Raw genomic sequence first — 21,422 nt, 5'->3', positions numbered from 1 at the left:
TGTATGTGTTGGCTTTTATTTACGCTTACTCATACATAAATCTTAGTTTTTGTCAGCAATTGTTAATTAGCTGTGATTGTTATCATGTCACTGGAATAAAGTCAGGGGTTACATTGAAGCGCTAATAAGGGTCATTGGGTTGGGCGCATGCGCGACTCTAGGAGACGCAACACAGGTAAAGATGGCTTCCTCCATAAGCGGAATGTTTCCCGGCCAGCAGCTGACTGGTTCCCATCCTGTCGGGGGACCTGGTGCACCTGGACAGCCGGGCTTTCCCATGGGTGCTGCCCGAGCTCAGGGTAACAACACACTGGTTGATGAACTGGAAGCTTCTTTCGAGGTAGGTTGCTCTTCTTATAGGTGTTGTTAGCTTCGCAACGCAAGCATCACAGAAAAGGCGCCTTTCAAGATTTGGGAGACCAGATACATTCATATCTGTAGACTATAGTTGTGTTATGCTGTGATGTCTTGGCTGTAAACTGTTGCCGGCCTTCAGTGTTGCTCTGCAGAGATAAATGCTCTATTTTTTTATTTATGCTAACTAGCCGTGACATGCTAGTTAGTTAGTTAGCTAACAAGTGGATTGGCTAGCTAGCCTATCTGTTCTTGGTAAAGAGATTTACAATCCATTGTTTGGCATAGTGTAGTTGTTCTTATTTAAACTTGATAAATAAGCTTCCCCTTCCTATCGATTCGTAGCCATTTCTGATCAAAGTAATGTCCAGAGGTTCATTCAAATGTTGCTACCGACTGAACAACAAATATTTCAATCGTAATTCTGAAAGAAACAACAAATTGGGATCCATTCCTTTGACTTGATGGACCTGTTTAAAGAAACTGCTAAATATTTCCGTCTTCATGCTGTCCCTCAGTATCATGCCCATCATTGACTATCACACAATGTCATCAAGGCAAGTCTTACGGAGAGCAAAGCAGCACACGGACTTGGATGTGGCTGTCAGTCAATTAAATCAATATTCAGATCCATTTTATAACATTGGTTAAAAAGCTTTAAATGTAATGTCATCTGTGGTCTTTAGATTAGAAATATTAAAAATATTCTGCTACATATTCCTGTATGTCCAGCATGGCTCCTCCTCCTGCATTTACGTACTGTAGCTGAATGGAGACATTTGTATTGAGTTATGTGTTTCCCTTATTGGATCATGATGTGTTCTGTGAATTTCACTTGTACAAAACAATGACCTAAAAACTACAAGATTTTGTCTATTTAAGAAACAAGTGACGACACATAAAGAATATTGGTATCAGTCTGCTCTAAAAACGCACTTAATTTTACCCCTTCTAGTTAATGCAAAACATGTCATAAAATCTTTTTCTTTGGGGATTCTGCAACAGTTTTAAACTTTTTCTTCTTAATCATGTTCATTATGTACTCATAATGTATTATTTATCAAATCTGGGCCAGTGGAGACTATTGAGAGAAGGAGGTCTTTAAGTATTTTAGTATGTAAACATGTATTTCTGTGCATCTTATCCTTTGCTGTTAGCAAAGTTTACCATGTTTACCAATCCACTTGGCACCTTTCAGCACCAAGCACATGCAGACAATTTACCATATTAGTTTGAGACATTTTCTTAAATGCTTGGCTTGAGTCAAAGTTCAATGTCAAATGATTTTGTAAACCAAAAAGATGCATCATATTTTAAAGGGGAGAACGGGACAAAATTAGGGAAACCTTAGAAATAATTAGTACATTTTGCTATTTAATTTTTGTGACTTAAGGTAATTCAAGAGAACTGTAAAAGTTTCTTGTACAAAAAAGGGAAGGGTGACCTACGGGTTGTTTTTCATTGTGGAAAAGGGTATTGGAGAAACTTCCCTTCTTTTTTGTCCTGCTCATTTTCTTTGCAATAAAAAACTATTATTGAATGTAGTGGACACAGTAATCTCACCTGCCCACTTTTAAGAAAAGGAGATAAAACAAGCTTTTCTTTATCATGTAGGCTTGTTTTGCATCCTTGGTAAGCCAAGATTATGTTAACGGAACAGATCAGGAGGAGATACGTACTGGTAGGTTACATCTTGATGCTGAACATTGACTGTATTTCTTATGTTAACCCGGTGTTTAAGGCCCATCTTAACTTGTCTTTTGTAGGTGTGGACCAGTGCATACAAAAGTTTCTGGATGTAGCTCGCCAGACTGAGTGCTTCTTCTTACAAAAGAGGCTCCAGCTGTCCGTACAGAAACCAGAGCAGGTGGTGAAAGAGGTAAAGTGCTACACTGATTAGCTTTTTTTTTTTTAATCAATTTATCAAACTCTTTTCTCCTATGAAGTTCATTCTTTTTTTTTCTTCTTCTCACTTCAGGATGTGTCAGAGTTACGTAATGAGCTACAGAGGAAAGAACAGTTGGTACAAAAGCATTTGGCCAAGTTGCACCACTGGCAACAAGTTCTGGAGGATGTGAGCGGCCAGCATCGCAAGCCTACAGACCTACCCCCTCCTGGACCGCTGGCCTTTCTGGAGCAGGCCTCTGCAAACCTGCCCCCTGCTCCTTTAAAGCCTAACTAACACCCACACGCAAAAGGTCATGTTTTCAAATGTGAGACTGATGACTGGAAACACAAAAGCAATGGAATGAGTTACTCATTGTGGAGGTGTGGGTGGGATTATGTCAGAATAATTTAATCCACAATGTTCTGGGACTTGTGTGTGTCACAGCTGACTGGATGTGACAGGAAATGCAGATCTGCATTTATCACTCCATTTGTTGAACATACGGGAGGTTTATCCATACATTTACTTTTTTTTCATACTTACAATGTGTATAAATGTTTATTGTAGTCACATGTTTGTGTAAAAATAAAATTTGTACTTTGAATCTGCCCTAAACATTTTCTTACTGTGTTTTCTTAGGTATTGGTCATGCTACTGTATTATAGTCACATGCAAGGATGCTTTTTTTATCCTTTAAGTAAATCAGTAATCTCAGAATAGTCGGGAGCCGCATCATGAGGTCTTGATTATTTATGCCTGACGGTCTGTTTATCTGGAAACTACGCAGCATTTTCGCACTACAGCAGACTTGTTCTGGTCGACTTCGCAGCTCCTGCGTGGTCAATGCTGGTACAGTCAGACAAAAATCCTCACAGATGGACCATGGGGACATAGCTCTCCAACAGGAACCCCTGATCACATTACAACTGCATTTTTAAATGTATGGAAGGATCTTTGATTCTCTAATGTGTGATGTGACTGAGACTATATCTGTGTTAATTTAGCTCATGATGCTTCATTTGCATCTGGGTAGATGAAAGCTTTTAAATATCAAAATTGATTTCATTAAGATTAAAAAAGCAGATTATGATCAAATTCGTGGCTTTTCTTCTGTTCCTTTCAGCGAGAGTAAATCAGCTACTGTGAAGTATCTATCTGGTTCTGTCTGCATCCTCCTCACTCATAATGGGTTGGATTTATCTGTGCTTTTCCAGACCCTCAAAGCGCTTACATTGTGTCCATTATGAAAACTGGAGTCAGGGAGGGTGGAGTGTCTTGCCCAAGGACAGAACAACAGTTGGCTGGGGGGGAGTGGGGATTGAACCGCCGACCTGCTCAACTGCCTGAGCCACTGCCGTTCTTCACTTCATCCATGCACCTCCGCTTTGATCTCCTGGACCTTTCAGCTTCATCCTCAGCATGCTTTTACAGACAGAATCACTGTGTCTCCTGTCAATGTGTTCAAACCAACTCAGTTTACTTGCCTGCATTTATCTCCAAAAACATCTAACATGATCTGTTCCTCAGATGGATTCAATCCTGATCTTATCCATCCTAAAAAAAAGTACCTTAGAATCTTCATCTCGGCTTCCTCCAGCGCTGCCTGCTGCCAGTCTCTCAGACCCACTGTCTCCAAAATAACGTGACTGATACTCTGAATATATACCACAACAAAATGAAGAATAAAAATTAGTTTGTCAAAAAAAAAGATTTGATTTAATTTTACAGAGGGGCGACAAAAAAACCCATACTCAGGTTCAGTCCAATTTAAAATGATCATTTAAACCTGATTCTGCAACCTGAGGCTCCAGGGCCACATGACTCTTTTACCCTTTTTGAAATTCTTAACAATTGAGAACAAAAAAAAAGAGTAACATTATTTTTAAACAAACTGGTGATAAAGAATAACCAAATAAAACATTCACAGGGCAAAAAAAAAATGCGAGACTTAACTTGTATAACTAATCCAAAAGATTTTCCGATGTTAATCGCTTTTTTTTAAATAACATGTTTTTTTTCCCTCAAAAATCTTTATTGAAGATATACAGGATAAGAGTACAAAATCGACTCAACTTTAAAGTACACAGATAGACAAAAAGGGTAAAAAAATGTGCCAGGGGAACATAAAGAACAAAGAGGTTAAAAAAAATAAAAATAAAAAGATTTTAAACAAGAGCAGTAGAAGCAGTAAGTTGCTACTCTGTACATTTAAAAAATTCCAGAGTGTCAAATGCTCTTATATTGTTCAAATTTATTGGTTTAACTCAATCATAAAAAGTTTGAATAAGGGCTTTTTTCCCCCAGAAAATTTGCATTTATGAATATGAAATTTGGCTAATATTATTAAAAGGTTAATTAAGTAATATTCCCTTATGAGTTAATTTTTAACATTATAAAAACCAAATAATATATCTTTGTACACCAGATCAAATCTTTTATAAATTTTACATTGAACAAAAGAGGTAAAGTCTTTCCAAAAAAGTTGCTGTTTGGTGGCATTTCCAGAATAGATGTATGACTGTTTCTGTGTCTAATTTTCAAAAGGAGCAGTTTTCATCAAAGTCTATGTGTAGTGAGGATTTGTCTAGATAGCATCTGCGAAGAAGTTTAAAGCAAACATCCCGGGGTTTATTTCTGAGGTGTTTTTTTTTGTTTTTTATTGAACAATTGCAACATACAAAACAAGAAAATACAACAATTATGCACATATAATGTACAATAGAATTCTGAATACAGAACAAACGTGTTACATTATTTAAAAAATACTAATTATTAATAACAAACACAAAAGGGAATAAAAAATAAAAAGAAACAAAAAAATAAAAAGGGAAAAGAGAAAATGCGAGAGTAAATCTATGTTGTTTTTTTTTTGTTGTTTTTTTTTCAACTTTATTGAACAAAGCATAAACATACAAAATCCAGCATCAATGAATCAGAAAGAACATCAGCAGGGAAAGTCAATGCCATCAATTCAAACTTATTGAATTATCTCAAATAAAAAAAACACATAATCAGAAAAATATCCAAAATAGAATATGCTGTTAGAAAAATAAAGTATCTTAAAATATATAAAAGGGGATTACAAAATAATGATAATAATAATATTTATAATACAAAGTTTTCTTAGAGGAGGGGATTACCTATCAAACAAAAAAGCACAAATTATTTCAGTGTTACTTGCTTTAGGTGTGTTAATTTTTTTAATATATTCATAAAACTGGAGCATCTCGATCTTAAACATGGTGAAGTTGGGAGTTATTTTTATTATTCTGCACTTATGAATGTAAAATTTGGAATGGAGAAGTAACAAATTAATACTTTTTTCTACTTTTTTATCATCCGAATCAAAATATGCGACTATTTGTTTCAAATTTAAAGCAATGTTACAGTTAAATTTGTTGTTTACAAAGCGTTCTAATTGGTTCCAAAATTCACGAGAAAGTTTACAAAAGTAGAAAAGATGAAGAACTGATTCAGGGAAATCAATACAAAAACTACAATTATTTTCTATATTTGAGAATTTGGATATAAACATATTTGTGGGGTAAATCAATGTTATGTAGAATTTTTTTGTGTATTTCTTTAACTTTGTTATTTATACAAAATGTATCTGGCAATAACCAAGCTTTTTTCCAATTTATATCATTTAAAAGGTTGTTCCAAAATATTTTTCCTTTTGGTGTGATATTTCTTTTTTCACTTAAGGAGAGTAAATCTATGTCAGCAGTACAGTCCCGGCAGTAGTGACGTCAGCAGTGAGCGCTGCTGCAGTTGGCTCCTCCGGTCGGTCTTCCACCGCTAGAGGGAGACAGCGCTTTCTTCGGGGACGCCTTCGCTGCTCACAGGACCGTCTTTGCCGACATGTCCTTGTTTGTGCGTTTTGATCCGCTCTTGGAAAATAACAGGTATTCTCCCTCGTCCGCCTCTCAAACACGCACACGCCCAAGGAGGAGAGAACGACGAGAAGGCTGTCAAAACCCGGCCCGTTTGACTCGGCGCAGGCTAATTTCCTGTGTGTTTTGAACCGATTGAAGGAGCAGTCCGCTGGGCACAGCAGCCGCGCCGAGCAGCAACGTGTCTGTCTGTGGAGAGACTGTCACCGCAGTCGGGCTGAGTGTGAACCGGGCTGCCTTTGCCGTGGCTGTCGTCGCATGTGGAGCGATCGCTGCCGAGAGTCACGCCTGAATTCAAAGCCATCGAAGACGGCAGCGCGGAGATGGAATGGTGCATGCGGCTGGGCCAAGTTTTCCGCCTCTGAAACCCACAGGAATAATGGACAGTCATCCGCTGTAAGTGGTTGTGTCCGCGTGTGTGTGTGTGCGCGCGCGCTTGTGTTGACGTTTCCAGCGGCTGCTTGATGGATGGTGCCGCATTGACAGGGACAGCGACCAGTCGCGGAGGTTGTCCGCTCACGCAGACCGAGAGCCAGGGACGGTGTGTTTGGATTACGGAGGTGTTGTTGTTTGTGGCTCCGTAGATGATGAATGTAAACAGTTGCACGCGCGTTTCTGACAGAGGGGAGGTATAGGAAGTGATCTTTCATTGATGTTTTCACATTTTTTATTTTTTTTATTTTTATTGAACTTTTCAAAGACAAAAATACAAACTCCAGCAGAGGATGAACACACTACAAAATACACACTCACTGGGGGGGGGGGGGGGGGGGGGGGGTAAAAATACTCTCAGAAGTCATCAATATATAATGTTTCCACATTTAAACAAGTAAAGAATAGCAAAATAAGAAATGAATTTTCAAAATAATGGCATTAAATTACAATTTAAAGGCTATTTTTGGCCAACTTTAAGCTTGAAAACTTCCATTTCTGTGGATATATGTAATAAATAGCTAATTGTTTTAAAGGTTACATATTAATTGAAATGGTTTCAGTGTATACTATTGAATAAATCGAAATCCTTCCTTTGTAAAGTGATGTAACATTAAAAACATTAAAAGCACGTTTTTATCTTGTGATTATTTTACATTTGGTGTTTTCCATATGGAGGACTGGGACTCTTTTTGTAGTTTGTGGATCTCGGAGGGAAAACATTCCTAAAGCTAAAATCTTGGATAAACTCTAGTGGTTTATTGTAGTTGCTGAAGTGGTCGGATCATTTTTTTTAGCCATTTTCAAAGCATTTCCAGTTGTCTTTTTAATTATGATTATGCCATTTTAGGTGAAATCAAAAACCTGTCATTTACTAGGGCATAAGTTCTGCAGGGCAACAGTAGTTCATTAAAAAATGAGTGTGTTGTGGGTGGGACTGTTGGTGTGGAGTAAGCCCCACCCCCCCTTCCAGTCACTCTTCTGTTTACACTCTCTCCTGCTAGTTTACAGCCCCACACACCTCCCCAAGCTAAAATTACAGGTGCATCAAAAATGGCGAGCAATATCAGATTTTGTCATCTACAATTGGATGCATCAGCATGGAGCAGAGCAGTGGGCATGTGGCATGCGATTGTATTTTCGACGTCACAAATATGATCCTTTTCAAACTACTTTTTTTTGTCTCTTCCTGATCATCATGATTTAAATGAAGGAAAAGCTCAGAATTGCAACTTTGAGCTCAATTTTATTTAATCATAAATGTCCTCCACCATCAAAAAATGCCACAAGAACATGATAAAAACAACCAAAACACAATTTTAAACATTTGATCAAATGATGAACCGTATCAAAGAAGAGTTTAATAATGATACTGTGATACGCAGATCTAAAGTACTATTATTTAGGAACCCTAAGATTCACGAAAGTAAATTTATCAGCCGAGGTTTTAAGAGTTAAAGTTGCCCAAAGAACTGGATCCTGCAGATGATTGGCCGCTCTTGTGTTTCTCTCTTTTAATGTCTTTGTGTCGACGTTAAGTTTACATGTCTTTACTGTCCCTGTCAGGTGTACCAGACTCTGTCCACACTCTCTGGACAAAGAGGACGGAGTGGAGAGGCAGGGTCCTGTTACTCTGAACCCTCGCCACATGAGGAAGGCCTTCAAAGTCATGAATGAGTTGCGCAGGTGTTGTTGTTTTTTTCCTTTTTAAAAAAAAAACAAAAAAAACGTTTGTATGCCTTCATGTAAGCTGTGAGTCTCATCCCTTTTTGTCTCCATCTCCTCCATACAGCCAGAGCCTGCTATGTGACGTGACCATAGTAGCAGAGGACGTAGAGATCGCCGCTCATAGAGTGGTCCTGGCTGCAGGAAGCCCATACTTTCATGCCATGTTCACCGGTAAAGCTCATCCTCTATTTTTCCATGCAAGAACTATGACTTTTTATTTGTAGAGTTTGGTGTTCAGACATGTTCGTAGACACATTCTCTCGTGTCCTCACAGGGGAGATGGCAGAAAGTCGGGCGAAACGAGTGAGGATAAAGGAGGTGGATGGGTGGACTCTGGGTCTGCTGGTTGACTACATCTACACGGCAGAAATACAGGTCACAGAGGAAAACGTTCAGGTACACCTCCGTGTATCTAAAGTGTTTTATGTTAAAAGTCCTGGAGTACCTTAGTCTTGGAAACCGCTGCGTTGAACTCCATATTTCAAAGGCTCAGTTCACTCCAGCTGCATTGCTGCTGAAATCTGACTTCACATGTGAAGCTTTTTTATACAGAACAGTAGCCTTGTTAAGTGACCGGAAATGCAGTCATGATTCAAAAATACATCATTTTAGATTGCTAACCATTTACAACTGGAGACCAGCGACATGCAATGGACAAAAAGGACTCCAGATGGGACACCTGTGCAGCCTGAGCTGAGATGTCACACAGCCAGTGGCACGCAGTAATCTGTTCAGAAGGAAGCAGATGTAAAAAGTATGAAACTACACACAAGACACATGCAGAGTAGCCAATGTTTAAAAGCTGAACAACCGTTGTGACAAAACTTTATTTCGTTTTCTTCTATTTTGTAAACTATATCACTAGCTGTGTTACTACATATAAAAAAAAGATAGTTTAGTTAAGAAGTGAATTCCAATCCTTGACTCTACCTCTGTTTTCCTACAAGGCTAAAGGGTACGTGTAGAAATTAGGGGTGTGTACCTTTCCCTCTCACATGATTTGATACATGGTCCATGAATCGTTACAGAAACGATTCAACTAACCTAGAGGCGATAAAATACAGCCTAAGTCTTTTACCTTAATGGATACAATCCAAATATTTACAATTCATTTGGTGTTTAAAGCTATAAATGACAATGTCTTTTGACAGACATGTCTTTTTTTTCTAACTGGCACTTTTATTAAGCAACAACAGAGATAACTGGCTTAAACATAAATATCTGGCATTTGAGGATTGTTTAACTGTTTTCTGGTTTTAAAATAGGTGTCAAGGGTTATGCTATGTTTAATGTAGTTCAGCCAATTGTAACTGACCCAAGCAAGCTTGTGATTGGATGTCTTTCTTTTTCTCACATCACCTGCACATACAAAAACAAAGGCAAAGACAGTAGACATAGCAGGAAAAGAAATGCACTATAATTGCTAAAAATTAGTTGTTCGCTTTCCGATAGATTTTTGTAATACTTTTTACTAGAGGTGTGACAATTCTCCGTTTAAAAACTGAACTATATGTTACTCTATTGAACTGAATCGTGGCAAAGTGTTTCATTGCATCCCTACTACATACCAGGATTTTTACACTGAAAGTCAAACACGTGTGTATTATTGTTTATTTGATAACATTACACCAGGCTTAGACAGCTGAAATCTTTTTTTTATTGTTACTGGCTTATTTTAGAAGTAAAAACTGAAATTTTTGAATTTGTTGTTTTTTTTTGTTGATGTTTTGTTATACACAGATCGTATATTGAACCTAAACAACACCGTGACTAAAAAATCTATGTTTGAACTGAATCAGGGAGACAGCGAATTGTTGCATTCCTGCTTTTTATAAATATAATCTCATTGGTATCTGTGCATTTTTCCAAATGGATATGTTAATCTTTACATCCCATAGTAGAAATGCAAGCACTGCGATAGCTATGATCTCAGTAAAATCTTTTGGAAACTACTGTGGTTGGTGCATAAAATAATAAATAAATAAAAAAAAGTTATGGCCTAGATTAAGGATTGGCAACTTCAGGCCTCAAATGCCACATTCTTGCATGTTTTCCAACATTCTCTGCTCTGGCATTTTCTATTTGGCTGGACACACCCGAACCAGGTAATCAGTCAGGTGTTGGGCTTGGATATCTGGAAATCATACAGACACAGCGGCCCTCAGGGCCTGGAGTTGGCTATCCCTGTTCTAGAATATAATATTTAAAGAATTAAGTATGTGCACAAATTATTTGATATGAACAATTATCTTAAAAAAAGATTAGTGCATTGTTTTTATAATGTGAAGTCCTCTCAGACGGACATTGAACACTTATAACACAAATATAACCCATACAATGGGTTTCTTGACTAAAAAACATCCACTTTTGCATGACTTAATATTCTATGTTAAGAGCATTGATAAAGAGTTATCGCTTTATCTAAATCAACATTCGAAAGACACTCCTCTTTTCTGATGTAAAGCTTGGGCCAAAATGCAGAATTGGATTCACCTATAGTCACTTTTAGAGTGGTTGCTCGATTGACGTAACAGATGTAACCGAACTGTGTTCAGACCTTGTGTTGCTTTGCTGTTTTCCAGGCGCTGCTGCCTGCAGCAGGGCTGCTCCAGCTCAATGAGGTGAAAAAGGCTTGCTGTGAGTTCCTGGGCGCTCAGCTTCATCCATCCAACTGTCTGGGGATTCGCGCTTTCGCTGACTTACACGCCTGCTCCCAACTGCTTGTGCAGGCTAACAGCTATGCAGGTTCTTGTGGCCTTAAAAGTCCGTTCACACACATATGTTTTTAGGATCTAAAATCACACCTAGAATGATCCAATAATGCCTATGATCTCAATCGTAACGTATTACCTTTACATATAAGACGTCTTTGCCACTTGTTGTTTAGGTTTACATCAGAGTCGTGTACTTTTCCAGTTTTTTGTAGGTCATTGTCATGCAGTGCAGTGATACTCACTTTATTGAAGCGAGTTTATGGGAGTCCAGAAGAATTTGGAACAAAAGAGGGGACAGAATGAGGACGGGTGTAATTAATGGCCTGTTGGAGAGAAGCAAACTTCTTGCATGTTTTGTCTGCTGCCACAGAAAGAGGCTGTAAAACTTTTGTCTTTGTGATGACAGAGCAACACTTCACTGAGGTGGTTGGAAGTGAGGAGTTTCTCAATTTGGGCATGGAGCAAGTGTCCAGCCTGATTGCAAGTGACAAGCTGACGATCCCCACTGAAGAGAAGGTATACATTTGTCTCGATGGCCATCCACGATAGGGCTCTTAGCTTATTGTTCAGATTTACAGATGTATCTTGTAAACAGGTGTTTGAGGCAGTGATTGCTTGGGTCAACCATGACAAAGATGTCCGCCAGGAACACTTGGCTTACCTAATGGAGCATGTTCGCCTGCCACTCCTCTCCAGAGAATACCTGGTGCAGGTATGTATTCCTGCTGTCGGTCTTTTCCTACCTTTGTCTCGTGTCTTTTTCTGTACATTTTGAACCATTGACTATATAATGAAACTGGACAAGTTGTGTGTGAGACGTCACCCTTGCCTCTAGTTCCAACCGTTGACTGTAGAAACGATGGTCAGCTCAACCCCTCCCTTCTCGTGTTCCCAAATAGGAAGTAACATTGCTTTCTAATACGAGTGCCGCCATGTTGAAACCTGTCATCGTATCTATGACTACTGTCGCCATTGCCATAGATACGATGGCTCAGAGCGACTCTGACTAATCACTGTCGACTGGTTTTTACGGGCCTGTGTCAGGAAGGAATGGTGAGGGTTTTTGCCTCATTTCGCGAGAGCTGGAGGTAAAGTTCCAACCAAATGAAATCAATTTAGTTTCCATTTTTCTGCAATATGTCCATCGCCAAGTTGGAACCAGACATCCTCAGTACTCCATGATTGGTCTGTCTACATTTCTGTGGCAACCACTCTCTCCAATCGGGAGTGAGCACCCCTACACCTGAAAGTGGGCACTGTAGAATCTGTCAATCAAATGCTTTGAATGTTCAACGTGAGGCCACCTAATTTTATTAAGGCATCTGATTGGTCAATTTATAACTTGAATAACTTGCGCTACAGCAAAAATATAGTGGAAAAAAAAATCAGGATTCGCAAGAACATATTGATAAAAGGTATTAGAGCAAGAATGGTTATTCTGAAGAACATTATGAATGACTAATAGCTATTTATTTCTCAATAGAGGTCTATGGGATTTTTGCTTTTTTGGACCAGCGGTTACCCCTTATTTGGAACGCAAGGGAGGAGGGGTCACTCAGTCCAGTTCTCATTTACTGTCAATGATTTGAACAACAAGGGGTGTTTTGTAGGGGTGTAACAATTCAATTTAACGATTCTATTCACATCATAATTTGTGTTTGCTGATATAACTCATAGTTGATATTGGTTTATTTTGAACTATCCGATTCACTGGCCTAAAATCAATCCAGGTCATCTTTGGCCAAACATTTTAACCAATGTAACTCAGAGAGAAATACCTGGTAGTGAACAGTGCAGGTGAAGTTTTCCAGATTCCTTGTATTTCTTGCAAGATAATCAAGTTTAAATAAAAAATGTGTACCAACATACAAGTAAACAAGAATTAATTTCATAAAGTTAGTTTCCCTAAAGTTCAGCCCACTGTTGTTTTTCCACATTAAAATAATGCAAAGGGAACATTAATAGAACATTCTAGCACACTGTATGGTCACATGACTTTCCTAATTTGAAAGTTTTTCCACACATTGGACTGGAATGATGGACTGATCATTTTTTTTTGCTGCCATCACATGTGCGTCAGCAAAATCAATCTACTCAATACAAATGGTATTTTCCAAAAGCGATTATCATCAATTTATTTCATTTTGAAATGATTTTATAATGGTATAGGACAGGTAAATTTGATGATTTTCAGGTTAAGTTACTGAAAGTTACCCTTCTTTGACAGAAATGGGTTTTGATGTCAAGTCTTTGGCAAGTGCATGCGTTTGTTAACTGCCATTGTTGATTGGACTAGTCAGTGTCTAAAAAGGAATTTAGCCAATCAAATGTTTTATAGTAATCACATGGGATGAGCTGTAAAATATTATATCATAAAGTGCCTTTAGGTACATTTTTTAATTTTTTGTCTTCTTGCTAGTTAACCCTTTAACACTGGAGATGTCACCGGCGACACCTGAATAACACATGCTCTTTAGCCTATGGTAACTTTCAACCGTTTACTTGATCAATGCGAATCAGCTGATTCTGACACTGAGAAAAGCGGCTTTGCATTTTCTCCACGATCGAATCAACTGATTTATGTTAGTTGCGTAAACACTTGACTACAGTAATGTTGCAGGTCTGCCCAAGGCTGCTCTTCTCCACTTCAGAATCCACTGAAGCTACTTCAGTCGCTTTAACGTTGAAAGAGTAACAGTAGTTGATAGAATTTAAACACTGAAGCTAAAGCTCTTGTGTTAAAGGGTTAAAGCCTTAACTTTCATGCGGGTCTATACTCAGTAAAGGTAATTTTGAAACTGGGTCATTGAGTTGAACTGGGTCATACAGCAACGTTTCATGCAGCACAGTAAAATGATAATGTATGTATTAATGTTCTATTTTTTCCCACCATAGTCAGACTTCAAAGTTCTTTTACATCTGAAATAACTTCAAAACTAAAATACAGCCATTGTTTAAAAAGTAAATATATTTGATGCTACATACAAGTTTACATGCACCCAATGGCCTTTAACCCTGATCTTTGTTCTATCATGTTGCTTGTCTTCCAATTATGCATGTCCTGCCTGGTACTACAAACCTGAATCAGGTGTGTTCTTTTAAAACTTTGGATCACTTTATCAATAAGCATAGGGGATCAGGGTTGATGGAGGTTTAGAGGTAAAGTATTTTAACTTCAGAAGGTTTAAGGTCAGCCTTAAAGGTCACTGTATTTACCAGCTAACTGTAAACTCTCACCGGTGTTGAAGTGATTTTGGGTAATAGGTTTATTTAATTCTTTTTTAATCATACATTCTTTCCTTCATCTTTACGAAGATTTAAATTGATGGTACTCAGAAATGTGTAAAAATCCACTTTTTTTTATTAACAAGAAAATCTTTGACTTCTGTTAAAACTTGGCTTCATTCTTGTGGTTCCTCTCTGTCTGCCCGGATGACCAGCGGGTGGAGGAAGAGTCCCTGATCAAGAATAGCAGTGCGTGCAAAGACTACCTGATCGAAGCCATGAAGTACCACCTTCTGCCTGCAGAGCAGAGGGCGCTGATGAAGACTGCTCGCACTCGCATGAGAACTCCAGCCTGCTGCCCAAAGGTACAGCCCTTTCACTGCTTGTAAGCAAAAAAAGAACATCATAGTAAGGCTTTTATTTTAGTGACACATATTGGGTATTTTGGGGGGGGTTTAGGTCATGGTAGTGGTTGGAGGTCAAGCTCCTAAGGCTATCCGAAGTGTTGAATGTTATGATTTTGAGGAGGAGCGATGGTACCAAGTGGCTGAACTCCCAACCAGGAGGTGTAGAGCAGGTAAGAAGCCTTCAGCAAAATATATTTGATAAAATCAGACAGTTTCTAAAGTCCTGACTGCAGCCAAAGATAAAAAATAAACCAAGACAAGTTGACTTCTATTTTTACCAAGCGCTCTGATGCTCATCACCTGTAATTTGGTATGAAAAGGTGAATAACAATAACATAAGGCTTTATTTGTCAGATAACGGTGCCATATGTGGCTCTGTGTGCTCCATTTCTTAGTTTTACTGTTCATATTTCATCAAATATTTTGTAGTCATGTCTCCAATAAGAACAATAAAATGTTTACGGAATGTTTTGCAAGTCAGGTTGCTGGTTGAGATTTTTTAAAAAGGCTGATGGGAGTAAACTTTGTTGTGATCATCTTAGTCTGTGAATTTACTTTTTACTAAAACAGTGACTGCCCCTTATGGTAAAACGCAGGTACATGTACGACACTCCTGGGGGGCATGTATATTAATGGATTCCAGCACAGGCATCAAAATGTAGGCCTCATTAAGGCTATTTTCACACAAATGGGAGAATATCTGGGGAGTCCGTCTTTAGTCAGTTGTATCAGACAGACCGCGTGTGCGATCTCATGATGGGACAGCAGGGAGGATTTGTTCCAGCGACTTGCTCTGAGCGTAACTTTCACGGCTGTGTGTTGTTCAGGTGTGGTGTACATGGGTGGGTGTGTGTATGCAGTCGGGGGCTTCAACGGCTCCTTGCGTGTGCGAACGGTCGACTGCTACGACCCAACGACGGACCGCTGGACGAGTGTCAGCAGTATGCAAGACCGCAGGTCCACACTTGGGGCTGCAGTTCTCAACGGGCTCCTCTATGCTGTCGGTGGATTTGACGGCAGCACAGGTACCCCCCCCCCCTTTTTATTTAGTTTTTTAAAGAGGTGGAACTCTTCTTCGTGTTTCCAGACCATGTTTTGTTTTTAATAAATGCTTTTTAACATTTGCAGGTCTGTCTACAGTTGAAGCTTATAATGCAAAGACGGACGAATGGTTCCACGTGTTGCCTATGAGCACCCGCCGCAGTAGTGTAGGCGTGGGAGTTGTTAATGGTGACTAAAGTGTTCTCCTTATTTTTAAAGTCAATGTCTGGTAGAAGGTGCTTTAAGAAAGGCAGTAAATGACACCTTCCCGTGATCCTATATTCATATTCTCTTGTTCACTGTCTGTGTTTCTCAGGGCTCCTGTATGCTGTAGGGGGTTATGATGGAGCCACCAGGCAGTGTTTGAGTACAGTGGAAGCTTACAACCTTAAAAGCAACACATGGAGCTACATAGCAGAGATGGGCACTAGACGCAGTGGAGCAGGTGTGTGGGGGCTGGGCTACAACTAACCATTGACTGCACTGATAGTTTTCACAGGACGTCTCGGTGTGTGTGTGTGTGAGGGTGTGTGTTTACAGTTGCCTCAATTCTTTTTTCATAAATGTCAGAAGGTTTTTGTGCTTTCCAGTGCCATCATCTCTGAGGAGACAGACCAGGACTTGTTTTTTTTTTTTTTTTATCAAACTCACAAATGTATGCTTTGAAATGAGCACTTGACTCACATCAAATGTTGCTATAATTATGATGTTAGCTGCAGTGGCGGACCGTGCATTACACACCTGGGCCTTCAGTCGTGCTACGTCTGAATCACTCAACCCCTCATTAACCATTTTAAGATGCAGAAACAAGCTTTGCATTGTTTATTGAAAATTCCTGTATCCTCAATAAATGCCTCTAAATAAACAAAACAGTAAACAAATGCTGTTATGGAACTACAACCAGTTCAAAACATTGAAAACAACCACATAAATTTGGAAATTGAATTTATTACGATTTTTATCCTTTCACTCTTTAAAAAATCGGATTATTTGAAGACAAAATCCATCCTCTTCTCTTTCCTCAAGAACAGTTTGATCACCCTGTCATGTAGATTATGGTCTTCAGTTCCGTCAAGAAGTCCTTTTCTATTCCATCAAGGCCAGTGCTGAGAGCCGAATCTGTCCAGTTGTGTTTCTGCGTAGAGTTTAATTCGCTTTACTGCTGTCCGCTGGACAGACATAGTGGACACGGTGATGCTCAGTGCCAAACACACAAATCTGCACAGCTGCTCTCACTCAGATTTTTCTGATGAAGGAAGTCTAGGAGATTAGTGGGAGATTTTCCTGCAAAATCATCCATGGCGTACATTACAGTTATTTTATTATGTATATATATTATGTTTCATAAGATATAGGAACTGCTCCCTGAAGTGGGTGGAGCAAACCGGCCTTTCCCATTTCAGGCCTTATTTTCATCATTTAGAATCCAGTGTTGCTTCTTTGTACTAATTTAAAGATTTTGTGTTATAGATCACCCACATTTGAACTTCCAAGAACCAAAGAAATGCACATGTATGTTCAGAATAAAACAAGTAGTTTAATTGATGGAATGTTGGAATGTTGGGTACATTTTATGTCTTCTTGGATGATCCAGTTCCTAGTGGTCAAATGGGAAAACCTTTAAGCTTTGAGATCCTAAAAACGTTACTCGTGGGATCATGTGATGTTTTATTAAAGTGTTTATCCCCACAGCAGGAACTGTACATTTGTAAAGAAATCAGGATCTGTAATACACTAAAGCATTCAGCAGTATTTTATGAAATGCACACAGAGAGGCATTTAAATCCACATTCACCATTTTGTGTTTACTTTGGGGTTTAAAATGTGTTCTTTGTCTTCTCCAGGTGTAGGTGTGTTAAAAGGTTTGCTGTATGCCGTGGGGGGGCACGATGGTCCTCTAGTGAGGAAGAGCTGTGAGGTCTACGATCCATCCTCCAACAGCTGGCGTCAAGTAGCTGACATGAACATGTGTCGACGCAACGCAGGTCAGTGAAGGGCGCGTCTCTTCCACCCCCATGGACCTGGTAGATCCCTCTGATGTCAGGTGACCTTTTCGAACTTGTGTTTTCAGGAGTGTGTGCTGTAAACAACTTACTGTATGTAGTGGGAGGAGATGATGGCAGCTGCAATTTGGCCTCAGTTGAGTTCTACAACCCCAACACTGACAAGTGGACTTTAATGCCCACTTGTATGAGCACAGGCCGCAGTTATGCAGGTCAGTTCATCCCTGAACCTTTGTTTGACTAACGCGCGACGTATTCGGAGAAGATTCCGAGCCAGATTCTGAGAATAGAGTAGAAAATCCCTGTTTGTTTACTCCTTGAGTGGGTCATTTCTTTTCATGTGTACTTCATTGGTTTATTTCAAACATAAAAAACAAAGGGAAAAAAATCAAAGAAATTTAAATGTATATCAAACCTATTTATGATATTAATTGAAAAAATAAGCCATCTTAAATAAAAACCTTTTAAGACAGATTTGGATTTCAGCCTCAACTGTTTGTTTTCATGCTTATGATCCTGCTGCAGGTGAAGCTTAGCTGTGACACCACCGATCCATATTTTTTTTTTTTTACAGGTGTGACCATGATCGATAAGCCTTTATGACTGCACACCTGCCACTGATGGAAAGCAGAATGTATTCTTTTACTGAATCCTGATATCGGATCTCTGCAATGCAGATGTTTTCGGTGTTGAGCAGCAGCAGCACTGACGACGATGAAGACAAATAACACAGTGGTTATTGTTGAACGCCATGAGGATTTTTGCACTTACCTGAATGGGTGAAGCTGAATCGAAACAAGGGCTGTGTGATTTTAGTCCGCTCCCGGTAGGACTGCAGCCACAGCTGCCAGACAAGCAAGTTTGAAGCACCATTGTACCACTGCAGTGCCATTGAGACGCTACTGACGGGAAGCTGCTATACCTGCGAAGCTACTTTAACATAAGTAATGTTAATACCAACCAGCTCTGAGGAAAGCCACTCATCTGATCTATGGGAAACAAAGCAGAAAAAGACTGTTCTGGATACATTTAGTTCTTTTTTTAAAGGTTTTATTCTGTTAGGGAGTGTGCTTATGTTGAGTGTTTGTGCGCACTAGCACATGAAGGGTGCACCATTGCTCGCACATGAAAGCATGTGTCTTTTCTGCGTATCTGAGTCTGTATGTGGCGAAGCCTGATTCAATAAGGCATGAACACACAGTCACCATCACCTATTAGAGTATTGCAATGAGGCAAGTTAGAGTGCCTGAATGAACATGCACTATTTCTTTGGTTTAGTCCTGTTGCCTAACAGGGGAAGGCTGTTCTTGGACACAATTCTGACTTTAGATCGGCAGCATTTTTGCTCTCCTAATCTCAGATTTTCTGATACTCTTGAGAATGTTTGATGGAACAAGTCCTCGCTGGAGGAGGAAGCCTCATAAATGTTGCCAAACTCAGCAACAGAGTATTACACTGTTCAAAATGAGAAACAGCTGGATGTATCTGTGCTTTATCGTTGCCTGGCAGCCATATTTACTGTGGTCATAGCCAGTACTGAAAACAGCAGTCTGAGCTCGCTGCATGGTCCTTGTCTCTAACCTATCTCTCAGCAATTTCCTCCTCTCCTGTTCTTTGGTGTAACCACCCCTAATTACCACCGCACACCCTTTGTGCTACGAATGTGCCAATTTTAATGTATCCTCTTTTCTGTATCTTTACGACTCTGTTACTAATCTTTTCTCTCTTTATGGAAAGTGACCAAACCTCCCTTCTGTGTTCATTTGACCTGACGTTTGTTTTTTTCCTGGCTTTTCTGCTATATTCAAAACTGCTATAAAAGTAACTGGTTTTGCTGTTTGTTAGTGTATTGAGGAATGTCATGTAGGCTAATAACCTTGACGATGTTTCAGTACTTGTTTTATATTGCCGTTAATAAATATGCTTCTTGTATTTAAAGCTGTGAAATGAAATGACCTGTTTTTAAACCTTGCCAAATCAGTAAAACATCTAAATGAAACAAATGCATATTTATTTTATTATTTCATTGTCTTGCATGAGGGGTAGGACTTTATTCGTTTTTTAATTTCTAAAATTTCAGCTAAAACTTTTTACGTACACTAATTACAGATACACAGATGGCAATTTGAAAAAGCAGAGTTAAAATATTTGCTGAAATTATCTATAATTAGTTCAAATTGGGTGTATTTGATCAAGAGTTCACATAGTTCAGATTCTTTGCTCTTTTTTTCCAATAGGACAAATAAACATTTCTACAGACCTAAGAAAGTGTTTTAAATATCCACATTTTTTCAGCTTGTCTTAACTTTCTAACCCTGAAGAGATGATGTACACATGGACAAAATTAGCAGGAATCAGTTATTTTGAAATGTGGAGATGGTTAGTACTGCAATAAGAGGCCCATAATAATATTAGATAAGGGCAAACCAGCTCTTTTTTTTTGTAGAGCACATTTTACTTCTGCAACTCAACATGCTTCACAGTGATTCAAAATCAGCAGAGAGAAAATTTAATTAAAATAAAATGCTAATAAAAGTAAAATAAAAAAGAAACTGAATGGAGCAAAGTTTGGACAAGAAAAACGTTGGAGAGGATCTCATCAGGATCTCTCTCCTGTGTGCTGCAGTACAGCTAAAGGAGGCTGTCAGGGTTATGACTTTTCCTTTACAAAGAGAAGAACCACACAGGAGATGAACATGTTTGTCTGACTTCGGTCTGTCACAGCGCAAAGCTGTCACAGAGGAATTCTGCCTTCATAGTGTATCCATTCTGGTTTTATTGGTGGCCGGGTTGATAACATGAAAGTGGGTCATTCAATCAAGCAGTACAGTAACATCATATCTTGTAAAGTCAGAACCTTTCACCGAAGTGTTTTCTTACTGATGTTTGATGGGTTTGTGAAAACCAGAAAACTTAGAAGTATTGGGGTCACACATCAATAAGTGTTTACAGCTTTCAAAACGTCACTGTTTTGGTCTTGTTTCCAAAAATGAATGCCCCTGTTTACCGTTTAGCAGCAACAAAGAGAGTATGACAGATCACGACTATTTGGCGAGAGAGCTGCATGAATCATGTGCTGCATATATCCATGAGTGGTTTTCAGCTTGGACTAGCAGTCCAGTAGCACTGAATTTTATAACCCTGGGCTTCCTTGACATCCCTTCCTACAGGGACATGATTTGTTATTTGGGTTCATATCGAGGCAGGACCCCTTCTGTCTCCTCTGAGCTGTCTTGTTCATGTGTTTTGACAGACTGTGTCCTCTCGTTTGTCGTGCATGGCGGGGCTGTTTTGTTCCACAGTCAATAGTTATAGTCTATGAGGACGTTCACAAAAGTTGATTGGAAAAAAGCTTAACCTAAACATTTTTCAAAAAGTTAGGAAAAAACCCAGACTAACAAAACTGTCTTCCAACAGTTGTGAAAAGAGATGGAGAAGAAAGCATGGAAAGAGCAGCTAGAGAAAAAAGTGTAGTTTATGAAGTAAACTAGAATGTTGAACATTTACCTCTATTTCAGTTAAATCTACTAAATAAATGTACTCCACTACTATTTTATGACATTTGTGCTACAAACATTAGCCAGAATGTCATTTTACACGACTTTTATTTTATTTAAAAACGAACCAAGCAACTCAAAGCACGCAGTAAAACCTATTTTTGACTTCAAGACACGTTGAAATAAAAATGAAGGAGAGGTATCCAGATCCTCCTCAAGCCTATGGCCGAAGGTTCCGCT

At 39.0% G+C, this 21,422-nt stretch overlaps 2 protein-coding genes across 2 annotated transcripts; both read left to right on the top strand.

Moving 5' to 3' along the window:
• The first annotated feature begins 130 nt into the window (after positions 1–130).
• LOC144990343 (mediator of RNA polymerase II transcription subunit 28-like) lies at positions 131–2,857 on the top strand. The gene is made up of 4 exons (XM_078943534.1): positions 131–340; positions 1,969–2,035; positions 2,121–2,233; positions 2,333–2,857. The coding sequence occupies exons 1-4, from the start codon at positions 182–184 to the stop codon at positions 2,534–2,536; spliced, it is 543 nt and encodes a 180-aa protein (XP_078799660.1). The 5' UTR covers positions 131–181; the 3' UTR covers positions 2,537–2,857.
• Positions 2,858–6,012: 3,155 nt separating this feature from the next.
• LOC144990340 (kelch-like protein 2) lies at positions 6,013–19,688 on the top strand. Its single transcript, XM_078943530.1, has 16 exons — positions 6,013–6,147; positions 6,277–6,531; positions 8,134–8,253; positions 8,360–8,466; positions 8,570–8,691; positions 10,878–11,040; positions 11,416–11,525; positions 11,605–11,721; positions 14,450–14,599; positions 14,694–14,811; positions 15,469–15,666; positions 15,770–15,871; positions 15,999–16,127; positions 17,527–17,667; positions 17,754–17,897; positions 18,260–19,688. Exons 2-16 carry the CDS (start codon positions 6,464–6,466, stop codon positions 18,286–18,288), a joined length of 1,818 nt encoding a protein of 605 aa, XP_078799656.1. The 5' UTR covers positions 6,013–6,147; positions 6,277–6,463; the 3' UTR covers positions 18,289–19,688.
• Positions 19,689–21,422: the final 1,734 nt, after the last annotated feature.

Source organism: Oryzias latipes (assembly GCF_053564925.1).
Source record: "Oryzias latipes strain Hd-rR chromosome 1 unlocalized genomic scaffold, Olatipes_Hd-rR_3.1 chr1_Y".
Classification (NCBI taxonomy): Eukaryota; Metazoa; Chordata; class Actinopteri; order Beloniformes; family Adrianichthyidae; genus Oryzias; species Oryzias latipes.
This window is presented reverse-complemented; position numbering and strand designations above follow the sequence as displayed.